The sequence below is a fragment of the Piliocolobus tephrosceles genome, chromosome 7 (genome assembly GCF_002776525.5).
Source record: "Piliocolobus tephrosceles isolate RC106 chromosome 7, ASM277652v3, whole genome shotgun sequence".
NCBI classification, from domain to species: Eukaryota; Metazoa; Chordata; class Mammalia; order Primates; family Cercopithecidae; genus Piliocolobus; species Piliocolobus tephrosceles.
This window is the reverse complement of record NC_045440.1, coordinates 547,425-571,605: the sequence shown is the minus strand read 5'-3', so window position 1 is coordinate 571,605 and position 24,181 is coordinate 547,425. Positions and strand designations below refer to the sequence as shown.

The 24,181-nt window shown below is 50.3% G+C and overlaps 1 protein-coding gene across 3 annotated transcripts in view; it reads left to right on the top strand.

Annotated features, from left to right (window-relative positions):
* Positions 1–24,181, top strand: part of BLK (BLK proto-oncogene, Src family tyrosine kinase) — a 75,093-nt gene that overhangs the window by 45,837 nt on the left and 5,075 nt on the right. For 2 of the 3 annotated variants that reach the window (XR_002734333.2, XM_023225257.2), the window contains exons 2-10: positions 6,353–6,476; positions 9,516–9,567; positions 11,482–11,575; positions 12,449–12,547; positions 13,584–13,687; positions 18,280–18,426; positions 18,856–19,008; positions 20,126–20,305; positions 21,482–21,558. Coding sequence is in view for 2 of the 3 variants with exons in the window: in XM_023225257.2 (XP_023081025.1) it covers positions 6,354–6,476; positions 9,516–9,567; positions 11,482–11,575; positions 12,449–12,547; positions 13,584–13,687; positions 18,280–18,426; positions 18,856–19,008; positions 20,126–20,305; positions 21,482–21,558 (1,029 nt within the window). In the remaining variant the exon portion in view is untranslated. Of the gene's footprint in view, positions 1–897; positions 1,026–6,352; positions 6,477–9,515; positions 9,568–11,481; positions 11,576–12,448; positions 12,548–13,583; positions 13,688–18,279; positions 18,427–18,855; positions 19,009–20,125; positions 20,306–21,481; positions 21,559–24,181 lie in introns of those variants that run through there. The other variant, XM_026457091.1, reaches the window with a different exon arrangement.

The window sequence follows — 24,181 nt, the reverse complement described above, 5'->3', positions numbered from 1 at the left end:
GCTTCCAGACACAAAATAGCAAAACTATTTTGCCACAGGGGAGATGTCAGGGAATGTGAACTATCCCCCCGCAAGGGACATGGAGCCTCAGGCAAGGCCACACACGCACTTACTTTGTGCAGAGGGCTCGAGCAGCCCTGGAGACAGCAACACCCTCCAGCTGCCAGCTCTGCCACCTTCAGCATGACCTTAGCGAGCCACCTCGCCTCTCCTCCTTCCGTGGTAAAATGAGGATAACTGTAACCAATTTATCGAGGCTATCATGAATATTTTTTAAAAAAACTCATCTATCAAGTGCTTTTCAACCATGACATGCTAGCCAAGTGCAAATAAGGGGTTTCTAGTTTCTCTGTTTTTAGTTGTTGCCTCCACCATACCCTCTGTTTGACTGAAGCTGTGTTTCAGGCTTTGAGCATCTCCCCAGGCAAACACTGACTGCCCTGCTCCGGTGAAAGTCTGCACAGAGGGCCTAACTGGTTTCAAATAAACAAACAACTCCCCTTCCCCACTTCCCCTCCTCTTGCTAACTCCCCTGACTAGACACACACGCACACCATGCACATGGATGCTCTCTCACACATGCATATACAAGTGTACACATAGACACACACACATATATACACACACATATTCAAGCACATACACGTGTGTATTCACGCATACTGTCTCACACACACACACACACACAAGTGCACATAAGTGTGCATGCTTCCTCTCCCACTCTCACAAACATACACAGACTCACACCCTCCCCACAATGCAGCAAAGCCACCTGGAGCCCTGACCAGTGTGTACTGCATTTTGCCTCTGTCTGGACTTCTGCACTTCCTGGCTCCACCCAACCTGAAACTGCTGGGTGCAGCCCAAGCACCAGTGACAGCCCTGGTTGTCACATGGCCTCTTGAGTAACCCAGGTCTCCAGTCAAAGCCACTGGAGTAGGGGGACCCATAGAGATCTTAGGTACTCGTGAGAGCCATGGAAAATCATCTGCACACACACTGCTAAGGAGTCAAAGGACATAGAAGTGTAAGTAGTGGGTCGTTTAATCTTAGGAATTTTACTTTCTGTCCGGTTCTTTGTTCAATAAATTGAACCAGGAATGTTCCATTATTTTGTTTCGGTGGACACACGTGTTTGTCAGGAAGCTTAAAGCCAATGGCAATATGGCTGTCCAGACTAAGAAAGACAAGAGGGCTGGTCACCTGGGCAGATGTGGAAGTATGAGTCCAAGTCTGGGGAATATACTAGGAGCTGCTGACCGCTGGCCCTTCGTTGAGCCAGGGAGGCTGAAGGGGCCACGAAAGGCCTGAGGTTCAGGCAGCCCTGGCTGGCCACTTAACGATCATTGTCAAGAACTGCAGGCTGGCGCTGGCTCCAGGCCTTATCTTATGCCCCTCTGTTGTCGGGCAAATCACTCACATCTTCCTTTTATTTTTCTGCTTGTATCGATAATATATGCTTAGTATTAAATAATTCAAGAAATATATACAGTTACAAGAAAGAAAGTCAAAGTCACATGAAGTCCTATATTCCAAAATAAACCAGTATTTACCATTTAGAAAATATTTTTGGGGGCCCTGCTTTGCATTAGCACACACAGAGTTTTTTAAGTCTGCTGTTTTTTTTTGTTTTTTGGGGTTTTTTTTTTTTTGCCTTACACCACACCTCTGTTTTGTACTCTTCCTTCCTCTAACAATAACCACAGTAAACAACTTGGTATTCATCCTCCCCAGCCTCTTTCTGTGTAATATGCAAAAATATCTACACACCTGAATAGAGGTTTCTTTTCATTTGGTGTTTGCAAATATGGGATTCCCTCATGCACCTCTTTGGGTCTTGCTTTTCTCATGTAACAACATGGTACTGAAATTCCTCTTGACCTCACTGGTAAAGATTCGGCACATTTTTTTTTAGTAGTTGTATGAGAGATTTGTAGAGTGTACATTTATTCAACAAGTCGTTAATTGCTGGGCAGTTACATTGTTGTTTTTTGTTTGGGATTTTTTTGGTGGGGGGAGGAGATTGTTTTTCCAACTATTACTACAATAAATATTTTCATCTCTCACATATGTCTATATAATGATGTTTTATTAACCTGTGATAGTCCAGAGTGGGACTGAAAATCAAAAGGTATGTGTGCTTTTTAATTTTGACAGAATTTAAAAGATTGCCCTCTAAAAGAATTTAAAAGATTGCTTCTCCCAATAATATTTTTTGTTTTGTCTAATAAATATTTATTAAGCCCACACTCTGTGTTAGATATTGGTTTAGCAATTTGGATTCAGCAATAAATAAAACAAAGATTCCAGCCTTCACAGAAGATCAGTCCTAGAAATGGAGTGCGAAGGAACAAATGAAACAATAATTATAAGAAACACTTAACTATTTGGATTTGTGTTGCACTAACTTCCTATTTCTTATCTTTACACATTTTTCTATTGAATGGATTATATGCTGCAATATGCTTCTTGTCAAAATTTTATGAGCTTTGTATATATTATGAATAGACATTTATCTGATGCTTTGCAATCTCTTACCCAATCTATTGCTTATCTAAGGACTTCATGAGTAGTTTCTTATACCATCTAATTTTTTTTTGTTGTCTTGTTTTGTTTTGAGACAGAGTCTCGCTCTGTTGCCCAGGCTGGAGTGCAGTGGCACAATCTCGGCTCACTGCAAACTCACCTCCCACGTTCACACCATTCTCCTGCCTCAGCCTTCCATGTAGCTGGGACTACAGGCGCCCGCCACTGCACCTGGCTAATTTTTTCTATTTTTAGTAGAGATGGGGTTTCACCGTGTTAGCCAGGATGGTCTCAATCTCCTGACCTCGTGATCCACCCGTCTTGGCCTCCCAAAGTGCTGGGATTACAGGCTTGAGCCACCGCACCTGGCTAATTTTTTCTATTTTTAGTAGAGACAGGGTTTCACCATGTTAGCCAGGATGGTCTCGATCTCCTGACCTCGTGATCCACCCGTCTTGGCCTCCTAAAGTGCTGGGATTCCAGGCGTGAGCCACTGCACCTGGCTAATTTTTTCTATTTTTAGTAGAGACGGGGTTTCACTATGTTAGCCAGGATGGTCTCGATCTCCTGACCTCGTGATCCACCCATCTTGGCCTCCTAAAGTGCTGGGATTACAGGCGTGAGCCACCGCGCTGGCCACCATCTAATATTTTTAATGTTTACGAATTTGTACATTTTTTTGTTCTCTCTTAGCTTCTGGCTATTCCATCTTTGTTTGTAGTTGTCTCCAAACTCTAGGTTATGTACACAGTTTCTTACATTTCTTTTAATTACATTTTCGTTTTTTATTTTTTTCAGTCGTACACCTAGAATTTATTTTTTAATATGGTGTGAGGTAGCGGTTCAATTGTATTTTCCTTAAGCTAAATAGCCATTTTCCTAATATCATTTATTAAAATAAACTATCCATTTTCTACTGAATTAAAATGCTATCTTTTTCACATATGCAGTTCCTATATTTACCAAAATCTGTTTGTATGTTTTTTATTCTGCTCTGACGATTGTTGTCTACTTTTATTATTCCAATTTCATGCTGTTTTGATTGCAATCTTCTATTTTGTAATTATAAAGCTAGGTTAAAACTTAATTTAGTCATGTAAAGCTTCAGATGATTTTATCCAATTACAAATTATAATTTTAATTAAAAGAACATCCAATTTATATTAGGAACAAGAAAAACATCACAATCAAAAAAGAGAACAGAGTATAATAATTACAAGACAATACTACCTAAAACTATGGCAACGAATTGGAAAATGTAGATGAAATTAAAGACCTCCTATAAATCATCAAAATGGCACAAGGAGGAGAAAAAATGGGAATAGATCATTCCTATAGAAGACATTGGAAATGCATTTAAAGATTTACCATTTGAAAGGGCCCCAGACACAAATGGCTTCATAACTGAGTTCTATTTAGCTTGTGAAAAACAGATAACTCCAATGTTATGAAACCACTCAAGACCATAGGAAAAAAAGAGAGAGAGCTCCTCGATATCCATTACAAAGCTAGCGCACCTTAATGCTAATGCCTCATAGACAAATCTCCTTTGGGAATGTAGATTCTCATTCCAAATAAAATATTAGCAAATAGGGCCGAGTGTCATGGCTCACACCTGCAATCCCAGTACTTTGGGAGGCTGAGGTGGGAGGGTCACTTGAGCTCTGGAGTTTGAGACCAGCCTGCATGACATGGCAAAACCCTGTCTCTACCAAAAATAAAAAATTTAGTAGGGCATGGCAGCACATGCCTGTCATCCCAGCTACTTGGGAGGCTGAGGTGAGAGGATCACCTTAGCCCGGGAGGCAGAGGTTGCAGTGAGCCAAGATTAGGCCATGGCACTCCAGCCTAGGCAATAGAGTAAGACACTATCTCAAAACAAATAAAATAAAACAAAATAATTAGCAAATAAGAATCCATCTGTGTGCCAAATAGACTAATATGCTGTAATCAAATAACTTTTTTCCAGGAATGCAAGGATGTTTCAATAACAGAAAATTTACCAACATAATTTATTACATTAACAAATTAAAGGTGAACATATATCATATTGATAGATATTGTATAGGCACCTGGTAAAATTCAGTAGCCATCCCCAATACAAATCCATCATCTCTTTTTTTTTTTTTTTTAGATGGAGTCTCATTCTGTTGCCCAGGCTAGAGTGCAATGGCATGATCTTGGCTCACTACAACCTCTGCCTCCCGCGTTGAAGTGATTCTCTTGCCTCAGCCTCCTGAGTAGCTGGGATTACAGGCCTGCACCACCACACCTGGCTAATTTTTGTATTTTTACTAAAGATGGGGTTTCAGGCTGGTCTCGAACTCCTGACCTCAAGGGATCTGCCTGCCTCGGCCTTCCAAAGTGCTGGGATTATGGGCATGAGCCACCATGCCCAGCCAAACCCATAATCTCTTATCCAAACTTCTGAAACCCTAAATCTCTGAAAGCTAAAGTGATACTTGTAACCCTGGCACTATAATTGGTGGTAAAGCTGATCTGATCTCACATAAAGAAATACTTACATATAAAAAGTGTCATTCTTTAAAACTGTAAATTATTATGTGTTCTGTATGCAACGCATACTTAAAAAAACATATTTGTGAATTTTTTGCTTCTGTGGCTTAGTGTCCTATATCCAAAATTATTATAGTGTTTTCTTTTTCAAGGTGGGTTTGAGGAATGGTGACATAAGGAATGTGCTTTCAACTCTCTGGAAGAAATGCATGACTGTGTTTCACTTAATCAAAGACACCACTGATAGGAAGGCTAGCATTTAATTTATATATCACTAAAAGGGGAAAAAAAATGCTGCTACTAATTATACTGCAAAGCATCCTCCATTGTGAGACACCTCCCAGTTCAGAGATATTGAAATGTGAAAAAAAAGGTGCATCTTAGAATTGATGAAATATGGTGCGTACATCCGAAGGAAATCACCACTAACAACACGCCCTTCCAACACACGTAGGGATTTGGGTGCTTCCTCTCTATGATGTCTGCATCTCAGGGAAGAGCCCGGTGTGGTGGCGCAGGCCTGCAATCCCAGCTACTCAGGAGGCTGAGGCAAGAGAGTGCAGTGGTCTCCAGTCAGACTGGACTCCAGAGCTGGCTCTGCACGAGCCAGTTGTTTGACTCTGAGCAAGCTCCTTAACATATAAATAGCAGCCCCTGGAATGAGGATGCTGACAATATGATGGTGTTGATTGCGTCAAAAGGGCCTTTCCTACATCTGTCATCCTAAAATTCTTTACCAAAGAAAAAACCTGACCACATCTTCCCCGCTTTAAGGAGACTCCCACTGTTACTGTGAAGCCACAGCTGGGCCTCGATGCCTGTGCTCTCAGTCTGTCCTAAAGGTATATAGTGTCTCACCCAAAAATCTGAGTGAGAGAGAGCCTTAGTCATCTTCTAACAAAGCCCCTGCTGTTCACCAAAGAGCTAATGGGGTTGGAGAGAAAATGTCACTTTCCCAAGTGACACAGCCAGTGACAAAACGAAGACTAAACCCAGACACATGGGTGGGCTCTTTCTAGAACACCACATGGCCTCCTGCTCAGGCTCCTGTCCCCTGAGGACCGGGATCCACCCCAGTGGTTTCTGGCGGTTGTCTCTGGTCAGATGATTTCTGTGTCCTAAATGCAGTGCTTTCTGGTCTATGGGCTCCTGAAACAAGATGGACACACATTTAGCTCACCTACCTGCTTCGACCCACGTTCTGACTGCCACCCCACCTTTCTAACCGGCATCCCAGAAGGAGCCCTCTGGGCAGAGGATCTGAGGCCCCGCTCTCTCATGTCCTCCATCTGCTGTGTGTCTCCGACAGGATGGGGCTAGTGAGCAGCAAAACACCGGACAAGGAAAAGCCGATCAAGGAGAAGGACAAGGGCCAATGGAGCCCCCTGAAGGTCAGCGCCCAAGACAAGGACCCCCCGCCACTGCCGCCCCTGGTAAGTGATTGCCCACCACCCACCAAGAGAGGTTTCTTTCTTCCCTTATGCCTTCATGTCCACATCTGTAAAATGGGTATAGCAAAAGTACCTTCCTGATAGGGATGTAACGATCTGCAATGTATAAGCAGGTGTGCCATGCACTATAATACGCACAGGACCCGGCCTGGTTAGCTCCCAATAATTCTTAGCCAGAGCTCATTTCTCAAGGGCAGCCTTGAAGAGAAAAAGAAATTTAAAAAGGTCAGCTTGGGGAGAGGGTGTCATAAGGAAGGATCCCAGTATCTAGCGGCAGCTACTGCCTCTCTTCTCCCCAGCAGCTCCTAGAGACCCTTCTCCCCTATGTGGCATTGCCGCTGGCATTCCAAAGAGCCTGCTTTCCTGGGATAAGCCTCATGAAACAGGAGGGTGCCTGTCCTCACCTCCCGAGCAGGTTCTCAAGTTTTCCTGGAATCCTATGGGCATTTTAAATGAGGAAAACTTTCCAAAGGAAAAAAAAGTGAAATTTCAACTGACAAGGTCTTATTGGTGGGGAATGCATTTTCCTAGTCGTGCAGCTTGATTTGTTTATAAAGCAGTTAGCGCCCTTTGATGGCTACTGCATGTCTGAAGACACTTTTTTTTTTTTTTTTTTGAGACAGAGTCTCTCTCTGCTGCCCAAGCTGGAGTGCAGTGATGGGACCTTGGCTTACTGCAAGCTCTGCCTCCTGGGTTCAAGTGATTCTTGTGCCTCAGCCTGCTGAGTAGCTGGAATTACAGGCACCTGCCACCACACCTGGCTAATTTTTGTATTTTTAGGAGAGACAGAGTTTCACCATGTGGCTAGATTGGTCTCAGGTGATCCACCTGTCTTGGCCTCCCAAAGTGGTGGGATTACAGGTTTGAGCAACCGTGCCTGGCCTGAAGACACATTTTTAGATGATTCTTTGTGCCCCCTACTCCCTGACCAGTGACCCCCTTTTCGTTTGGGGTAGTTGGCAGCCATGCCTGGACCGTCTCTCCTGTGCTATCCGCATGTCCACGTGGTCATCTCTTTATCCTAACAGGGACCTGATGGGGAGACGGGGATTACTAATCCCGCTTCCTAGATGAACCCAGCGTCTTGCCTGTCTGTGTCCCACTTCAGGCCGGGCTCGGTGCGCAGCCACAAGATGGTTATTGAATAAGTCATTGATCGAATGGGGAAACTTGGACTTGACTGATGGAGTAATTTCCCCAAAATTATATGATAATAAGTGGTAGCACCTGGAATTTTTTTTTAACTTAAAAGTCACCTAATATGTATATGGAAAAAAATATAATTACTCATTATTCCACTATGTAGAGTGACCAGAGTTAGCTCTTCAGAGCTCCTGCCTCGAGACTCTTCTTCTGTGTGTTCTTTCACGTGTTCCTGTTTTTAATAGAAACATACATGCCTATCATTTTGCAAAATGCTACTTCAAAATTGTGTTCAATAAATATGGAATTAAGAAAAGAATATTTGTAACATATGTCGGGGTGAAAGAACACAGCAAAGCGTACACTTGTATAGCCACCTCCCAACTTCAGACACAGAAAGAGACTTGTCCCTTTTAATCTCCCTCTTCCTTCCCCTGTTTGTACCCCTCACCCCAGGCCCCAGTACCCAGAATCTGTTTATCATTCCTTAGCTTTGCTTTTTAATATTATCACATATGTATTACCCCTAAACAATATTTAGTTTCATTATTCATGTTGTAACTTTATTTTTTTTATTTTTTTATTTTTTTTTTGAGACGGAGTCTTGCTCTGCCACCCAGGCTGGAGTGCAGTGGCCAGATCTCAGCTCACTACAAGCTCCGCCTCCTGGGTTTACGCCATTCTCCTGCCTCAGCCTCCCAAGTAGCTGGGACTACAGGTGCCCGCCTCGTCGCCCGGCTAGTTTTTTGTATTTTTAAGTAGAGACAGGGTTTCACCGTATTAGCCAGGATGGTCTCGATCTCCTGACCTCGTGATCCGCCCGTCTCGGCCTCCCAAAGTGCTGGGATTACAGGCTTGAGCCACCGCGCCCGGCCCCCATGTTGTAACTTTAAGTCAACTACATCAAACAGCACATATGCTTCTGAGACTGGGGTTTTGGCTCCGTGTTATGCATATAAAATATATCGACCTTGATGCACGTGGCTGTAGCTCATTAGTTTTATTGCATGAGTATAATTTGTAAGTATATTGCATGAGTATAATGTAGTTTGTTTATTCTTCTGTCATGAGGGTTAGTTCCATGTTTTAAAATTGTTTATGTATTGGCTGGGCATGATGGCTCGTGCCCGTAATCCCAGCACTTCGGGAGGCTGAGGTGGGTGCATCACTTGAAGCCAGGAGTTCAAGATCAGCCTGGCCAACATGTCAAAAGCCCAACTCTACTAAAAATACAAAAATTAACTGGGCATGATGGTGGGCACCTGTAATCCCAGCTACTAGGGAGGCTTAGGCACGAGAATTGCTTGAACCCAGGAGGCGGAGGTTGCAGTGATCCAAGATCACACCACTGCACTCCAACCTGGGTGACAGAGCGAGACTCCATCTCAAAAGAAAAATTGTTTATGTATTATTAGTTTTGCTGGGAACACTCTTGTACACGTTCCCTGGTACACATACGCAAAAGTTTCTCTACAGGATACATACCTACAAATACGCTTGTCGAGTTTTGGGGAAATATGCTTTTTAAATATTTTTTCTCGTCAACAAATACCCATTTACAATTTGACCTTGTAATGGCAGAGCCAGGACGTGAAGCCCAGGTGATTGGGCTGTCCCTCATTGTCCACAGCTGCCTCTTCACACCGGGGCGTCCTGCATTGCGGTCAGGGAGAAGGCAGCAAAGGGCAGGGTCTGTCTGAGGGTGGTGCTGGTCCCCGGGTACAGAGTGGCCCTGTGCAGCCCCCGCAGGCAGCTGCCTCTCCTCCTACAGTAGGTCCCTGGAGATACCCTCGCTGCCCCGCTCAGCAGTCTCATCCCCCCAGGCCCCACCCACGAGGCAGGGACTAAAATAACTCAAGTGTGTGTTTTCTACCCGAGGTTGTCTTCAACCACCTTACTCCTCCACCCCCCAGTGAACACCTGGAAGAAGGTAAGAAGGGTGGTTTGGGAACCTGAGGCTCCACAGCCCTCTCTCCCAGGTCGCAGCTTTGTGGAGCTGGAACAAAGACAAGTCAGGAGCAGCTTGAGGGCTGGAGAAGAGAAAACAGGGAAGCTGAGAGAGGTCCCAGCTCTGTGCCCCTGGGGGGGTCTCTTCAGGAACCAAGAGCAAGTTTCTTTAGTATGCCTGAGCCTGGGTGGGACTTTTAAAAAATGGAAGACTTTGCAAACTGTAAACAAGAACAAAAACAAGAGCCCCAGGGAAGACACACAGCATCATCAAACCCAAGCGTTCAAAGATTCTAGCTCCCAAATGCAGAGGGTTGGGCCAGTGGCCCCAGGCCCTCGCCTCCAGCCCTGGTCTGCCCCTGTGGAGGGCACCTTCTTGTTTCCCGCTCCAAGCCACTTCGAGAGTCCCACCGCTGACCACCTAACCACCCACGCCCCCTCCCTAATCCCCAGACTCCACTTTATTTTTATTTTTATTTTTTTGAGACAGAGTCTCGCTCTTGTCACCCAGGCTGCAGTGCAGTGACCCGATCTCGGCTCACTGCAACCTCCACCTCCTGGGTTCAAGTGATTCTCCTGCCTCAGCTCCTGAGTAGCTGGGATTACAGATGCACACAACCACACTGGGCTAATTTTTATATTTTTAGTAGAGAGGGGGCTTCACCATATTGGACAGATGGGTCTCTGCCTCGGCCTCCCAAAGTGCTGGGATTACAGGCATGAGCCACTGTGCCTGGTCCCCAGACTCCACTTCTGCTCCGGTGGGCTGACCTGCTGGGTACCATAGGGAATGAGCTCGGCCTTTCTGGGCCAGAGGCTTCACGGCTGGGGACTCCCAAGAGGGTGGCCTCGTTCAAAGTGACTTCGCACAGCCTCCTCATCATCCACATCCACACAGCATGGGGAAAGGCTGCCTCGGCCAGCCCGGGCCCCACCCGTTAACCTGCTCACGCCATGTGCACTGGACATTCAGCACACAGAGCCCAACTCTGTCCCAGGAATGGCGAAGGGGTGACAACAGGTAGATGCGACCCCTTCCCTGGAAAAGCTCAGAGTCTGTCACACTCGTGAGCAGAATTTGAATCTTAAAACTTCAGGGAACCACTGTCACCTATTCTGACCCCCTCTTTCCTGCTGAGAAGAGGTGACCAGCCCAAGGTCACACCACGCAGCTCAGTGACAGAGTGGAGCCACCTCACCCGGGGAAGCTAAGCGCTCTCCAGGTGACCTTCACCAGGTGGGTCCTGTGGCTCCCAGAGCTGTGCAGAGAGCCCTCGTCACAGCAGTGCTCATTTGAAGACGGTGCTCCAAGCTCCTGAGCCCTCTTCCTGCCTTCCGTCCAGGGCCCACGAGCAAGGCAGGGGGCCCGGCAGGGTCACTGGCAGCCACAGGCAGTGTGGCAGGGTCTCTGGGCACAGACAGTGGAGAGGCCAGAGCTCCAGCTTCCACGTGGCAAGACCACCCCTTTTGGGGATAGAGGCAGGCGGGGGCAGAGGAGGAAAAGGACAAGAGGAGGCTCAAGGGCCTCCGAGGCCAGGTGTAGAAAAGGAAGATGAGGGACTCCCAGCACTAGGTCCCAATGTGGGCCTGAGGCCACCAGCAGCCCGGCAGTGGCTGCCTCCCTGTGGCTGACCTCTGGCCATCAGCTTCCTCACACACACCCTGTCCAGGACATAGGGCTTCTTAGTGGGTCCAGAAAGGAAGACAGGATGGGCTCTGGGGGACAGCGCATCCCTGGTGGGGTCACAGGGCCAGGGTGGGGGCCTGTGCTGGATGAGAACATCATTTCCAACATGGGCAAGCAGAAGCCTGTTCTCCTTGGTAGCCAGGCTCACCCCAGTCCCACCTTCCCGCTCGTGGACCCGAGTGGTGGTCGTCTCTCCCTTGTTCCTTTCAGACGAGCATTTCGTGGTAGCCCTGTATGACTACGCTGCCATGAATGACCGGGACCTGCAGATGCTGAAGGGGGAGAAGCTACAGGTCCTGAAGGGGTGAGGTTCCAGGACGCCATCCCCTGTCCCTGCAGGACCCCCCCCCACACACGTCTCTCCCTTCTCCGCCCACCACGTCCTCCATGGCTGACCCCGGAAGTCTTCTCCATTGCTCCGCCCCCAGCCCTGGGCTCTTTTGTCTTCCTCTCCAGAGTCTTTCTGGTGACGTGGTTTCCATTCACAACCTCCTGCTCATCCTTCAAAGCCCACTTCCATGCCACCACCTCCATGCAGCCCTTCTGACTCCTTTGGGCATGTGACCTTGTCCTTTATGCAGGCTGGTCTGGCTGTTCCATGACAGCCTTGCGTTTAAGTCAGTTGTGTCCATATTTGTCTCCTTCTCAAGACAGGAGCCCACATGGATTACACACACCCATCCCACTTTAGCTCATTTCCTGTGTCCTTCTCAGAAACCCCTTCTAGGTCAGCTCTCTCTCAGTGGCCAGGCTTGCCCTGTGGAGCCCTGAGGGTCTGATTTGGTTCTTGAAGTTCTGCAATGGTCTTAAACCAAGCTCACAAAAGTCCTGACTACTGATCCTATACAGGCCACCCAACCGTGTTTTTCTAAAGCTTGTCCCCAGTCACTCACCAAGCTCTGAACACATCCCATTCATCAAGAGGAAGGCTGCTGGCTGGAGCCCTGTGCCCTGTTGGGCTGGTCAGGCTGTATAGATTAGCTCTTCCCCCTAGAACTTGCCCAGATAGCCACCGTGCCACTGAGCAGTGGACACAAGTCCCTTCCTGCCAGCCGTGCTGTCTACCGCTGCAGATTCTCTGCCCTCCAGGGAGAGATGGCTTTGAGGAGGTCTGGGACTGCCCAGAGACGGGCCTACAGGGGCCATGATCACATCTCTGTTTCCCCTGTCCCGTTAGAACTGGAGACTGGTGGCTGGCCAAGTCGCTCATCACGGGAAGAGAAGGCTACGTGCCCAGCAACTTTGTGGCCCGAGTGGAGAGTCTGGAAGTGGAAAGGTAGGTGGGCATGGGAACCTCCCTTGAGCCAAGGTGCAGTCACTGTTTCTGCTCCCTGGGCTGCTAGGCAGGACAGGGCCAGAATGGGACTGACCAGGAGCCTGCAGGCACCGGCAAAGAGGGGACAGGAAATGAGCTTGCTGGGAAAGGTCTCTCTGCCTGCTCCAGACACATTCAGACTGCTGTGTGACACTGAGCAAGTCACTCTTCCCAGCTAAACAAAAGCATTCCTTCTCCTGGCTTCCCTGGATGGAACGGTCCCCAGTGTCTGATGGCCTCGAAGGCTAATGGGGAGGCACCATGACCAGCAAGCCCTCCCCTATAGCCTCCCTAGGCAGGACTCAGAGCTCAACCCTCGGGGGCTCCCAGGAGGGCAGCCTTGTTCAGAACTGACTAACATGAAAGCAAGATCCCAACCTTCTAATCCCCCAGCACCCTCATCCCCCATGTCCCCATGGCACTGGGAACGTCGGTCTCGGCCAGCCAGAGCCCCCACGAATCTGCTCACAGGGACTCGCTCTACCTGAGGACTGAGGCCCAGCAATGAGTCTTCCCTGAGCACTGTGGGCCCTGCGTCTTTCCCCGGAACAGTGTGGGGAACCGTGGGACTCTCCGCACAGAACAACCACATACTGAAGGGAACGTCCTGGGGTCCCTGCTCAGAGTCTTAGCAGTTTGCCTAATTCAGATCTCAGACCACAAGGAGGCAGGCGCGTGCCTGTGATACCCAGCTGTGCTTTGGGGAGAGTGATCAGGTGTATTTTTCCAAAGCAAAATTAACAAAGGTCACCCAACTAGTGTTCTTGTTTCATTCTAGGAAAACAGTGAGTTCAGGGCTGACAGGAAGCGGGACGGACAGGGCAGGGGGTCAGAGGGCGCTGACTCCATCATGGTGTGGGGAGCAGAGCTCTGGGCCGACTAGGAGCAGAAATGCTAGATTTTATTTCTTGGGGACAGACAGCGCAGGAGGGAGGCTCAGGGGATACTCCAAGGAGCAGGGTCTCTCTGAGGTTCACCTATTCCTGCTGTTTTCCAGGTGGTTCTTCAGATCACTGACCCGGAAGGAGGCCGAGAGGCAGCTTCTGGCTCCAATCAACAAGGCCGGCTCCTTCCTTATCAGAGAGAGTGAAACCAACAAAGGTAGGTGTGGTGGCCTTGCCTGCCTTCCCTGCCCAGCGTGTCCTGGGAAGTCCCCTCCAGAGGCCTGGCCCTGGAGTGAGAGGGGAAGGGGTGACTGCCAGGAGAACCAGCAGCTTCTGGATCTGTGTCCCTCCCAATCCAGGCCCTGCCCAGGAGTTGATGTGGAAGCTGTCCACACAAACAGTCCTCCCTGTCCAGACTGGAAACCATGCGGGCACAGGAAGCTGGGTGGACGGGGTGGACGGGGTGGACGGGGTGGTCCCACGTCAGACTGGCCCTGCTACCCAGTCAGCAGTAACACCGAGGCCAGTGGGGGCCAGGGAAGGGGGAACCTTGAGCCCTCAACCACCAACCTCTTTGGAATCAAGGATTAGGGGGGAGCTCAAAGAATCCTTCAAGATCATCTCAGCCAGAGGCTGCAGGTAGCATACGTGAGGAAGTGGCCCGTGCCCTGATGGAAGGGGGTGGTGATTGTGGGGAGCCCATGCCAGTCTAGACACTCATGTGATCAAATCCACTGACTGAGCAAAACATCGCTGCCATCACCCTCAGGGGTTTTCTCTCTTTCTCTGTCGTTTGGCTTTCTTTCCTTCTCAATTTTTTTTTTTTTTTTTGGTGTAAAATATGAAACACATATAAAGCTTGCATGAAATATGAGTGTGTAATTCTAAATTATATAGGGTAATCATAAACAAATCCCTGTGTAATCACAGCCAAGAGATAGAGCATCCCAGACCACCAGGAGCCTCCTCACCCCCCCTACTTGGGCTCCTTCCTGAGTCAACCCTCACCCCCAAGAGCTACCTGCTGTCCTGACTTGGGTCAAAATCCTTCCTTGCTTTTCTCTATGGTTTTGCCACCACGTCTTGTCTGTTTTTTCAGCTTTATGCAGATAGAATCACTGTTTTTGTTTCTGTGTGTCTTGCTCCTGTCACTCAGCAGTGTTTGTGAGATTCTGTGTTAGTTTCCTGGGCTGCCTTAACAAAGTGGCACAGACTGGGTGGCTCCACCATAGAAGTTTATTATCTCACAGCTCTGGAGGCTGGAAGTCCAAGACCAAGGTGTCAGCAGCACTGGCTTCTCCCGAGAGCTCTCTCCTTGGCTTGCCGACGGCAGTCTTCTCCGTGTCCTCATGTGGCCATCCCTCCACGCATGTCTGTGTCCTAATCTCTTCCTATTAGGACACCTGTCATATTGGATCAGGGCCCACCCATATGACCTCATTTTAACTTAATCACCCCTTTAAAGGCTCTGTCTCCACATAAGGTCACTTTCTCAGCACTGAGGGTTAGGACTTTAACATAGGAATTGGGAGTGCACACGATTTAGCCCGTAACAGATTCATTCATGTGATTGAGGATGGTAAGCCTATTCATGTCGATTGCTATACAGAATCCCGGGTGTGAGCGTTCCAGAGTCAAGGAGTCATTCGCATGCTGTGGGCATTAGGTTGTTTCCAGTTTGGGGCCGTTAATGCATGTGCTGCACCGAACCCCATTATGGTCCCTGGTGCTCACTGGCCACTAGCTTTTCATCTGTGAAATACTAATCCATTTGACAGATGAGGAAAGGGAGCCCTGGAACAGGAAGTGACTTGCTAGAGGCCAACAGTAAGCATCAGAGCCCAAAGCACCAGTGACCACGTCATCTAGGAGGGGCTGAGAGGATTCCCACGCTCTACCATGTGGCAAGCTAGGGTGACCCAGGGACTTCCCACGCAGTATGAAGAATGCTCTGCTTATCAGGAAGCTGTCCACAGGGACCGGTTACAGCCTGATGGCCGATTTTAACTGGAGAGGAGATGGTGACGGTGACATCAGAGGGGGAAAGGGAGAGAGAGTGGCTGAAATATGAGTGTCTGGTTCCCTGTGGTTGGGACGATGAGGAGGGTGGACAGAGGTGTCACCTGGTGGGAGCACCCTTGGGCTGTCCATTGGTTCCATCTGTGGCTCAAGAACAGCAGCCAGAGAGTGGAAACCCAGAGTATGAAAAGCTGTCATAGTGCCCTGTGACTCTGGGGACATCATGAGACCTTGTTGCCCCACGAAAGGGCAGGACCAGGTTGGGGAACAGGAGGGGTGCATTGGAAAGCCGGGGTGCTCTGTGCAGGATTTCTTGGAATGTGCCAATGAATGAATATATATACACATATACATACACATAGATATATACATTTTATATTTATATTCATACTGGCTATTGTCACTATTCCATTTTTGTGGCAGAGCACCTCTGTACAAGAAACAATTTGGGAATCACTGGAGATGACATAAATGTTTTATTGTTGTTCCAGGACATTTCAAACATACACAGAAGTAGAGAAAATAGTTAAGTGGAACCCCTGGTACCCAACAGCCAGCTTTAACAATGATCAACTGAGCCAGTCTTGTTTCTTCTGTATCCCCCACTCCACCCCTACTCTTTCAAAGCAAATCCCAAACATCATGTCATGTCACCCTGGAAATGCTATTTCCACCATTGCCTACTGCTAAGGTGAAAGCCCGCCCACCCCCACCCAATCTGCTATAGAGGAAGCAGGGGTTCTCTATGAGTCTGGCATATCCACCTGTCCATGTCCACCCCAGGAAGCCAGTCCAAACTGGGAATTGGCCAGGTGGGACCAGGGCTGCAGGACTGTTCAACCATCCTCACCCCAGCACACACACATACACATGCACACATTCACACACATGCACATATGCATAAATGCACACATATACACATGTGCATACACAGGCAAGTGTGCACACATATACACATGCACCCACATACACATGTCCACACCCGCACATATGCACACACATATGCACACATACACGCACACATGAGACATGCACACATATGCACACATACACGCACATGAGACATGCACACATGTATACATGTGCACATATGCATAGATGTAATGCACACGTGTGCAACACATGTACACACCTTACACATATGTATGCACACACACACAACTCCAAAGCAGGACCCCTCTGCTTCTGGGAGCCACAGCAGTGAATGCAAGACAGGGATGGAAGCAGGGGAGTGAGTTCTACCCCTTGTGGCCTCCTGGGTGTCCCTGAGCCTCTCAAGCCTCAGTTTATTGGTGTCTATGTGAGGAGGACTAGTTTCACAGCTGGAAGGCAGGCAGTCCTTCAGTGCTGAGAAATCTTAACCTCAGAACCAGGCCCTGCCTGCCCAGGGCAGTCCAGACATACCACAGAGGCAGGGGATCCAGGTTTCGTGAAACTGAAGCTGATGGGATCTGAGGTCCTCTTTACGAAGGATACCAAATTGTCAGAAGCCGTCAGGGACCGGGCCTTAGAGCAGCCCAGGCAAGTGAGGGGCCCTAAGGCACCAGCTTGGGCAGCGTCACTGCGTGGAGAGCGGGCTCCTGGACTCACCGCCCGAGGCACCTGACACAAGGGCAGCCTACAAAATGGAGAGAAAAGCCCTTGATGAATGAACTCCCTAAGGCCAGGCTCGGGTTCCTTAGAGACGGGGGGCACAGCTGCACCCCGCAGGGTCGGGGAGACAGTTTGCAGCGTCTGGGCTTAGGCTGGGGTGGGCGTGCAGCGGGGCTGCGGCAACAGCAAGGCGCGCTGGCGTACGCCTCTGGGCGTCCTTTTGCGAGGAGGTGATGAGAGACGCACATTGGCTGAGAGAAACTGGAGGGTAGAAGGGGGTCGAGGCAGGGGAATGGACAGGAGAGGAAAGAGCCTTAAGTCAAACAGGACCCAGGAAAACCCAGCGTCCACACCGAGAACGAGGGGACCGTGCCTGACCCCTGGCGGGGAGTCGTGGTACTGCTCGTGGTAGGCGCCCACCGGGGGAACGGGGAGCCCCCCAGCCTGCCGCCAACTCTCTGGGCCCCAGCGACCCCATCTCCCAAATAATGGGTAGGGGGCGGGGTGAGGTCACGGTACCCAGGTAGCTGGACAGATGCATTTTATAAACAACATCAAGTTCATGGAAAAACATTTCCTACCTGGAAACTCTTACCTCCTAAAGTGTCCTTAACCCTTGACATCTGCTACCACTTGCCTGCGGGAAAACATTAACCTAGAAGACAAAATAACAGGTGTATGTAACACGCAGCAAATGAATTTGAACAGAGTCCCTGGGAATAGCTTATTACCCTCTCCGCCATGGACATGGGTACTTGCAGCTGTGATGGGCTATCTGCTTGTAGGAGTAAGGATATCCTCTTTAGCCAGAAAATTAAGCGCCTAGTCCCTCCCACGAGCCTAGATTTCCCAATAGTCCATGACAAAGGGTCCCCGAGTGACCAGGTGTCCAAGTGGGGACCCACATGATTGCTGAGGAACTGTCCTGCCTGCCGCAGGGCTCTGTGATTCCCCAGCTGAGTTTTGGGGGACAGTGCGGAGATGTCAAGGTCAGAGTCAGATGGAACTTCCAGGGGAGGCTTCCGAAAGGGTGGAGGTTGAGATGCAGGGAAAGGGAACTTGTGGAGGGAGTGGTGACAATGAAGAACAGAATTGGGGAACTTTTTTCAAAGCTTAAAAATGAGGCCCAAATCCCAGTCCCGTTTTTTTTGTCTTTGTGCCTTACTTCTCGTGTGTGTGTCTCCATGAACCCTCCAGGTGCCTTCTCCCTGTCTGTGAAGGACGTCACCGCCCAGGGGGAGCTGATCAAGCACTATAAGATCCGCTCCCTGGACGAAGGGGGCTACTACATCTCCCCCCGGATCACCTTCCCCTCGCTCCAGGCCCTGGTGCAGCACTATTCTAGTAAGAGGGGGCGTGCAGTGGGGGCAGGGACTTGTGCCAAGAGCTCCTGTATCTCTCGCTAAGATTCCCAATTGCGTGAGTCATGGGTGCCACCTTGGGGGATGGAAAGATTGTCCCAAAGTTAGACCTAAGGAGGTGGCAACTCTGAGCACCGTGAATTGGTGGCCCTAATTCCCTCTCCTGGCTCAGCAGGGAACCCCTTAGAGAGTAGCAAGCATGTTCAGTCTGAGAGTGAGCAGGTGGATTTTAGAGATAGCATGCCCTGCTTTGTGCAGACAAAGAGAAAGAGTTGAGTGTATATGCATGTGCAGGTGTGTGCACACACCCATGGCTGGGGAGTGAGGGGCCCAGCTAGGAATGATACAGCTCCCAAGGGAGAACCTGGCTGCTCTGGTAACCCCCAGCCCTGTCTTTTCTTCCCTAATGCAGAGAAGGGGGATGGTCTATGCCAGAGGCTGACCCTGCCCTGTGTGAGCCTGGCCCCACAGAACCCCTGGGCCCAGGATGAATGGGAAATCCCCCGGCAGTCTCTCAGGCTGGTCAGGAAACTCGGGTCTGGACAATTTGGCGAAGTCTGGATGGGTGAGTGTGCTCTCCCCCCGTTCCACCCACGCCGCATTCTGAGTCCAGGTTCAGTATTTTCATAGCGTGTCATCCTTCCTCCGGAAGTCTTGAGAGGGAGCGAGGACAGAGGTGAGGACGCCCATTTTACAGAGGAGGCAGTGGAGATACAGAGCCACGTTGTAACAGCTGGGGTCGCTTATCGCGGTAGTAGAGCAGGAACAGAATTCAGCTCGCCAAGCCCCCAAGTCGCTCCCTCCTTCGTTCTCTGCCTGAGGCTGGCTTTGCCATTGAGTTGCAGTGGCGCACTAACTCCCCTTAGCTTTCCATCACCCAGATGGAAACAGGAGGTTAAATGTGATGAGCTATGACATTCCAGCGCCTGAGTGCACACCAAAGGCAGCTGTGGGGCTCTGGCCGGGTCACTGAAGCTCCAGGCCTGGTGTCCTCACATTTCCATTGCTGCTGACACCTGTCCCCCGCCCTGACCACCAGGATATGAAACTCGTGTTCCATTTTATCCCTGGACTGCTCCATGAGTCCTCCCTTACCTGGGGTTGATGCCCCGGGCCTTTGGCAGGAGCTGCACTCAGGTCCCTGCCAAGGCCCAGGTCCTCTAGAAACGCGAGTAGAGTTGTCTTTTGCCCTTCAGGGGACTTCGTGGAGTGCAGGGAGAGTGTGGAAATACAGGTAGTTTAAGGAGTGGGACAGGACCGCCATGGGGCTCCAGAAGGAGGGAAGGAGGCCCCCACGCCTTGTCCTCCCGCCCTGTGTACCCCCGGCTGTGTGCTCATTTCCACCAAGGAGCCATTGTGTGATAGAAGAGATTCATTATGTAGGGGAGGGGTGGGGGGAGGAGGCAGGTTCCGTGCAGGACAGGACACAGGCCCTGGGTGTGGTGCCAATAGGTGAAATGCCCCCAAGGCAGGGTACATTCCTCCACTGCCTGAGGCCCCATATAGAAGGGGCCTGGGACACAAGATAAGCCCCACACAACCATGGCCTCTGGAGCTGCACGTTCCAGCTCTGGCACCTGGAATAGCGTGGCACCTGGGCACTTACCCCGATTTTGGTTAAAGGATCACCTCCGAGCAAGCTCTCTGCCTTCTGAGTGGCTTCTTCACTCCCCTGGGCTCAGGTTACTACAAAAACAACATGAAGGTGGCCATTAAGACGCTGAAGGAGGGAACCATGTCTCCAGAAGCCTTCCTGGGTGAGGCCAACGTGATGAAGGCCCTGCAGCATGAGCGGCTGGTCCGACTCTACGCTGTGGTCACCAAGGAGCCCATCTACATTGTCACCGAGTACATGGCCAGAGGTGGTGTCCCCTGTAGAGCTGCATCCTCAGAGTGAGGCGGGAGGGCTGGACTTAGCAGGAGGAGGAGGGTCCGCCATGGTGGGTTCATCAGGCCAGGGGGTCCTGCAGATCTAGGGCATGGCACGATATGGGGGCAGGGAGGGACAGAGGGAGGGGGAGGGATGGAGGGAGGGGGAGGGATGGAGGGAGGGGGAGGGACGGAGGGAGGGCGAAGTGGTTCTAACAGAGCCATGTTCTCAGCCCAGGAGCAGTTCAGACAGCATTTCTGGAGTGGTGCTTCTGTGCCTAGCACTTTTTGATGCCTGCTGGGAGGGGCTGAGCATTGCAAAGTCAAACGAGCACCAGGCCAGACATACAGGGACGGTACTAGATCCAGGTCTCCTGCTTCCTGGTCATGCAACCATTTACAACTGTGTGAATATTTTACAAGGATGGCCAGAGAGGTTGGGCTTGATGGCCTCCAAGGTCCGTGGCATGGCCAAGTTCTTATGGGGCAGTAGGCCTGGGATCGGGCCTCAGCCTTTGACCTTCTCACCCCTCCTATGACCCTGACGGCACACTGCTCCTGTAGGATCCTAACATGCCCATGTTCATACAGCTCCCTAACAACCGTCACCAAGGGGGCCCTGGTCGGAGGCTGTGCTGGGGGCGCCTCTAGCCTGCCCCTAGGGCAAGCATCCATCCCTCCCAGCTTCCCGATTCCAGGGGGAGCTGCATTTGTCCCCTGCACCAAACCTAGGGGCCAGTTCTCTCCATTCTGGTGCTTTCTTCCTGATGCCTGGTCCTCAGAGGCAGAGGGTGTCTGCCAACGGGGATCAAGGGAGCGAGGCCGACATGGGGGGAAAAGACAAGGGGCATGAACCTTCGAGTCAGAACTGGGATTCCACTCCCAGCTTTTGGCTGGGGGACTTCACACAGGTCCCTGCACCTGGCTGAAACCTAACTTCTGGGCAACTGCTGGCGTGTTGGCTGCTCCTGGGGTGCTGAGGCTAGCATGTTGTAAAGTGGAAGGCACTCGGCAGCAGTACGTAGATCCTTCCTGATGCACCGAGAGATCTGAGGGCGCAAACTCCCACTTCCCGCCCCTAGTGGGGAGCCGCTCACACCAGGGGGAGGCTGGTACCACCAGGGCTGGGTCACTTTGCAGAAGGGCACTTGCAACTTCTCTTTTCTTAGGATGCCTGCTGGATTTCCTGAAGACGGATGAAGGGGGCAGATTGTCACTCCCAAGGCTGATTGACATGTCGGCCCAGGTTGGTGAAGTACCAGGTGCAGAAGAGGGGCGGCATGTGTCACCTGCTGCCCACAATGGCTGCTCATGCCTTACCACCCCATCCGCTCTTCAGCCAGCAGGAGAAGTCAGGGGGCACGGAAGGCCAACTTCCTCTAGGCAGATATCTCCAAGGTCACCCACTGCACTTGGATTTGCAAACCCTGGCCACTGTGCCTCCTGCCCCACGCAGCTGTGAGGGAGCCCAGGGAACGGAGCCTTAGACCCAGGCAGCTGTGTTGGAACCAAGCTGTTCTGTTCCAAAGGAAGAGAGGGTGAATGGATGTCATGGGAAACACACAGAGTTAGCGAGAGTTCCCTTGAACCCAGCAGGCAAGCGTGTTCTGTTGTGACCTCGTCTCTTCCTTAGATGGTGCCCACAGACATCTCCTGTAGGACATCCCATACCAGGGCCCCTCAGCCTTTGCACAGCCCTGGCGTCGACCCCAGGCTGATGGGCAGGCCTGAGCTACACACAGGTGCCAGGGACATGACTTCGCTGAGCCCTGGAGAACAGCCCTGCTTTCTGACACCAGGGAATTGCGAGTGCTGGACCTCCTTGGCTACCCTGGACTGGTCCTCAGTGTCCCTCACATTTACATGCAGAACCTTCCAGACTCCACGAGGTGAAGAGCAGAGTGGAGAGGAGGGTTTTAGCCAAGAGCTCTAGCTGGCAGGAAGCACATCTGGTGGCCCAGTTAAAACTGGAACTCTCAGCAGAAAAGTTTCGGTCTGTGGTCAGCCTGTGAGGCACACACGTGTGCACACACACACACGCCACCGAGAGGAAACCCACCCACCCACCGCCCACGTCAGCCCTCCCCCCTCGCTCAGCCTTACCCAGTAGCACCGCTGCAGGAACTGATGCCACAACACCTTTTTCCGCTGAGGTGGGCAGACAGCCATCTGGGCAGGCTGGTTTTGGAAAATAGGTGCTGGTAACCAGCTTCAAACCCCAGGGCAGCGATAAGCCTGCCCACTGCTGCTTCTTGCCTTCCTCTTCCATCTCTCACCCTCCGCTGTCTCTTATTCAATCCTCACTACACCCCCTTGGGAAATCTTGTGTGACACAGGGGCAAAGGATGTGAAAAGCCATCTTGGTTTAATACCTGGATGTAGCCACAGAGCTGGGGGTGAGGAGCCAGAAAATCAGAACCTCCCAGAAGGGCAACCTCTAACCACATGCTGACCATGCCAACGGCTCTCCAGGCACACATGTACACAAACACACGCTCACACACACATAAACTCAAACACACAGACACATATAAACTCACATACACAGACTCACACACAAACACACAAACACACAGACACACAGACTCACAAACACAGTCACACAAGCTCACACACAAACTCACAAACACAAACACACAGACTCACAAACACACAAACACACACACATGAGCAGACACACACCCCGCCCTTCTGGGTTCTTCTTTTCTTACTCCATAGGAAGCAATGCAAAGTCCCACCAGACCTTTCCTCCAAGGCCAGATCTGGCCAACCCCATAAGAACCCTGCAGCCACATTCCCTCGGGCCCCACTTTGCAGCCAGATGGCACTGGTCCCCATGCCCCATGCCTTGCCACCCCTCTGCCTTCTCTGCCCAGGAAGTCTTCAACCCTTCCCACCCAGCAGAATCCTTATCATCATCCATGGCTGAAGTGTAATGTCATTTCTATGATGGTTTCCCTGGACAAGAAACTGCTAGAGAGCCCTTAGCTCAGGTGTTCCCGGAAGCATTGTTCTTGCTAAGCAGAACTGGGTCCTACTCAACATTTTTTAATTTATTTCTGGTACTGCTCAATAAATATTAGTTATCAGAATGAGTGCTGTTAGATGCTGCCCAGATATATTTAGTACTCAGTTTTATATTCCCCACAGTCCCATAGTAATATATGTGTATTGATTGAACGGTGTAGCAAAGGGATGGATGGATGCATGCATGGATGGGTGGATGCATGGATTGATGGATGGATGGGTGGATGGGTGGGTGGATGGATGGATGCATGGATGGATGGATAAATGAATGAATGTGTGAATGGATGGGTAGGTGGATGGATGCATGGATGGATGGGTGGATGGATGGAAGGATGCATGGATGGATAGATGGATGGGTGGATGCATGGATGGGTGGATGGATGGATGCATGGATGGATGCGTGGATGGATGGATGGATGGATGGAAGGCTGAATGGTTGGATAGATGGGTGGATGGATGCATGGATGGATTGATGGGTGGATGGATGGGTGGATGCATGGATGGATGTGTGGATGGATGGATGCATGGATGGATGGATGCGTGAATGGATGGGTGGATGGATGGATGCATGGATGATGGGTGGATGGATGGAAGGATGGATGGATGGATGAATGGATGGATAGATGGATAGATGGATGGATGCATGAATGGATGGGTGGATGGATGCATGGATGAGTGGATGCATGGGTGGATGGATGGGTGGATGGATGAAAGCATGGATGGATGCATGGATGTGTAGATGGATGGATGGATGGATGGGTGGATGGATGGGTGGATGGGTGGATGGATGAAAGCATGGATGGATGCATGGATGGATGGGTGGATGGATGGATGCATGGATG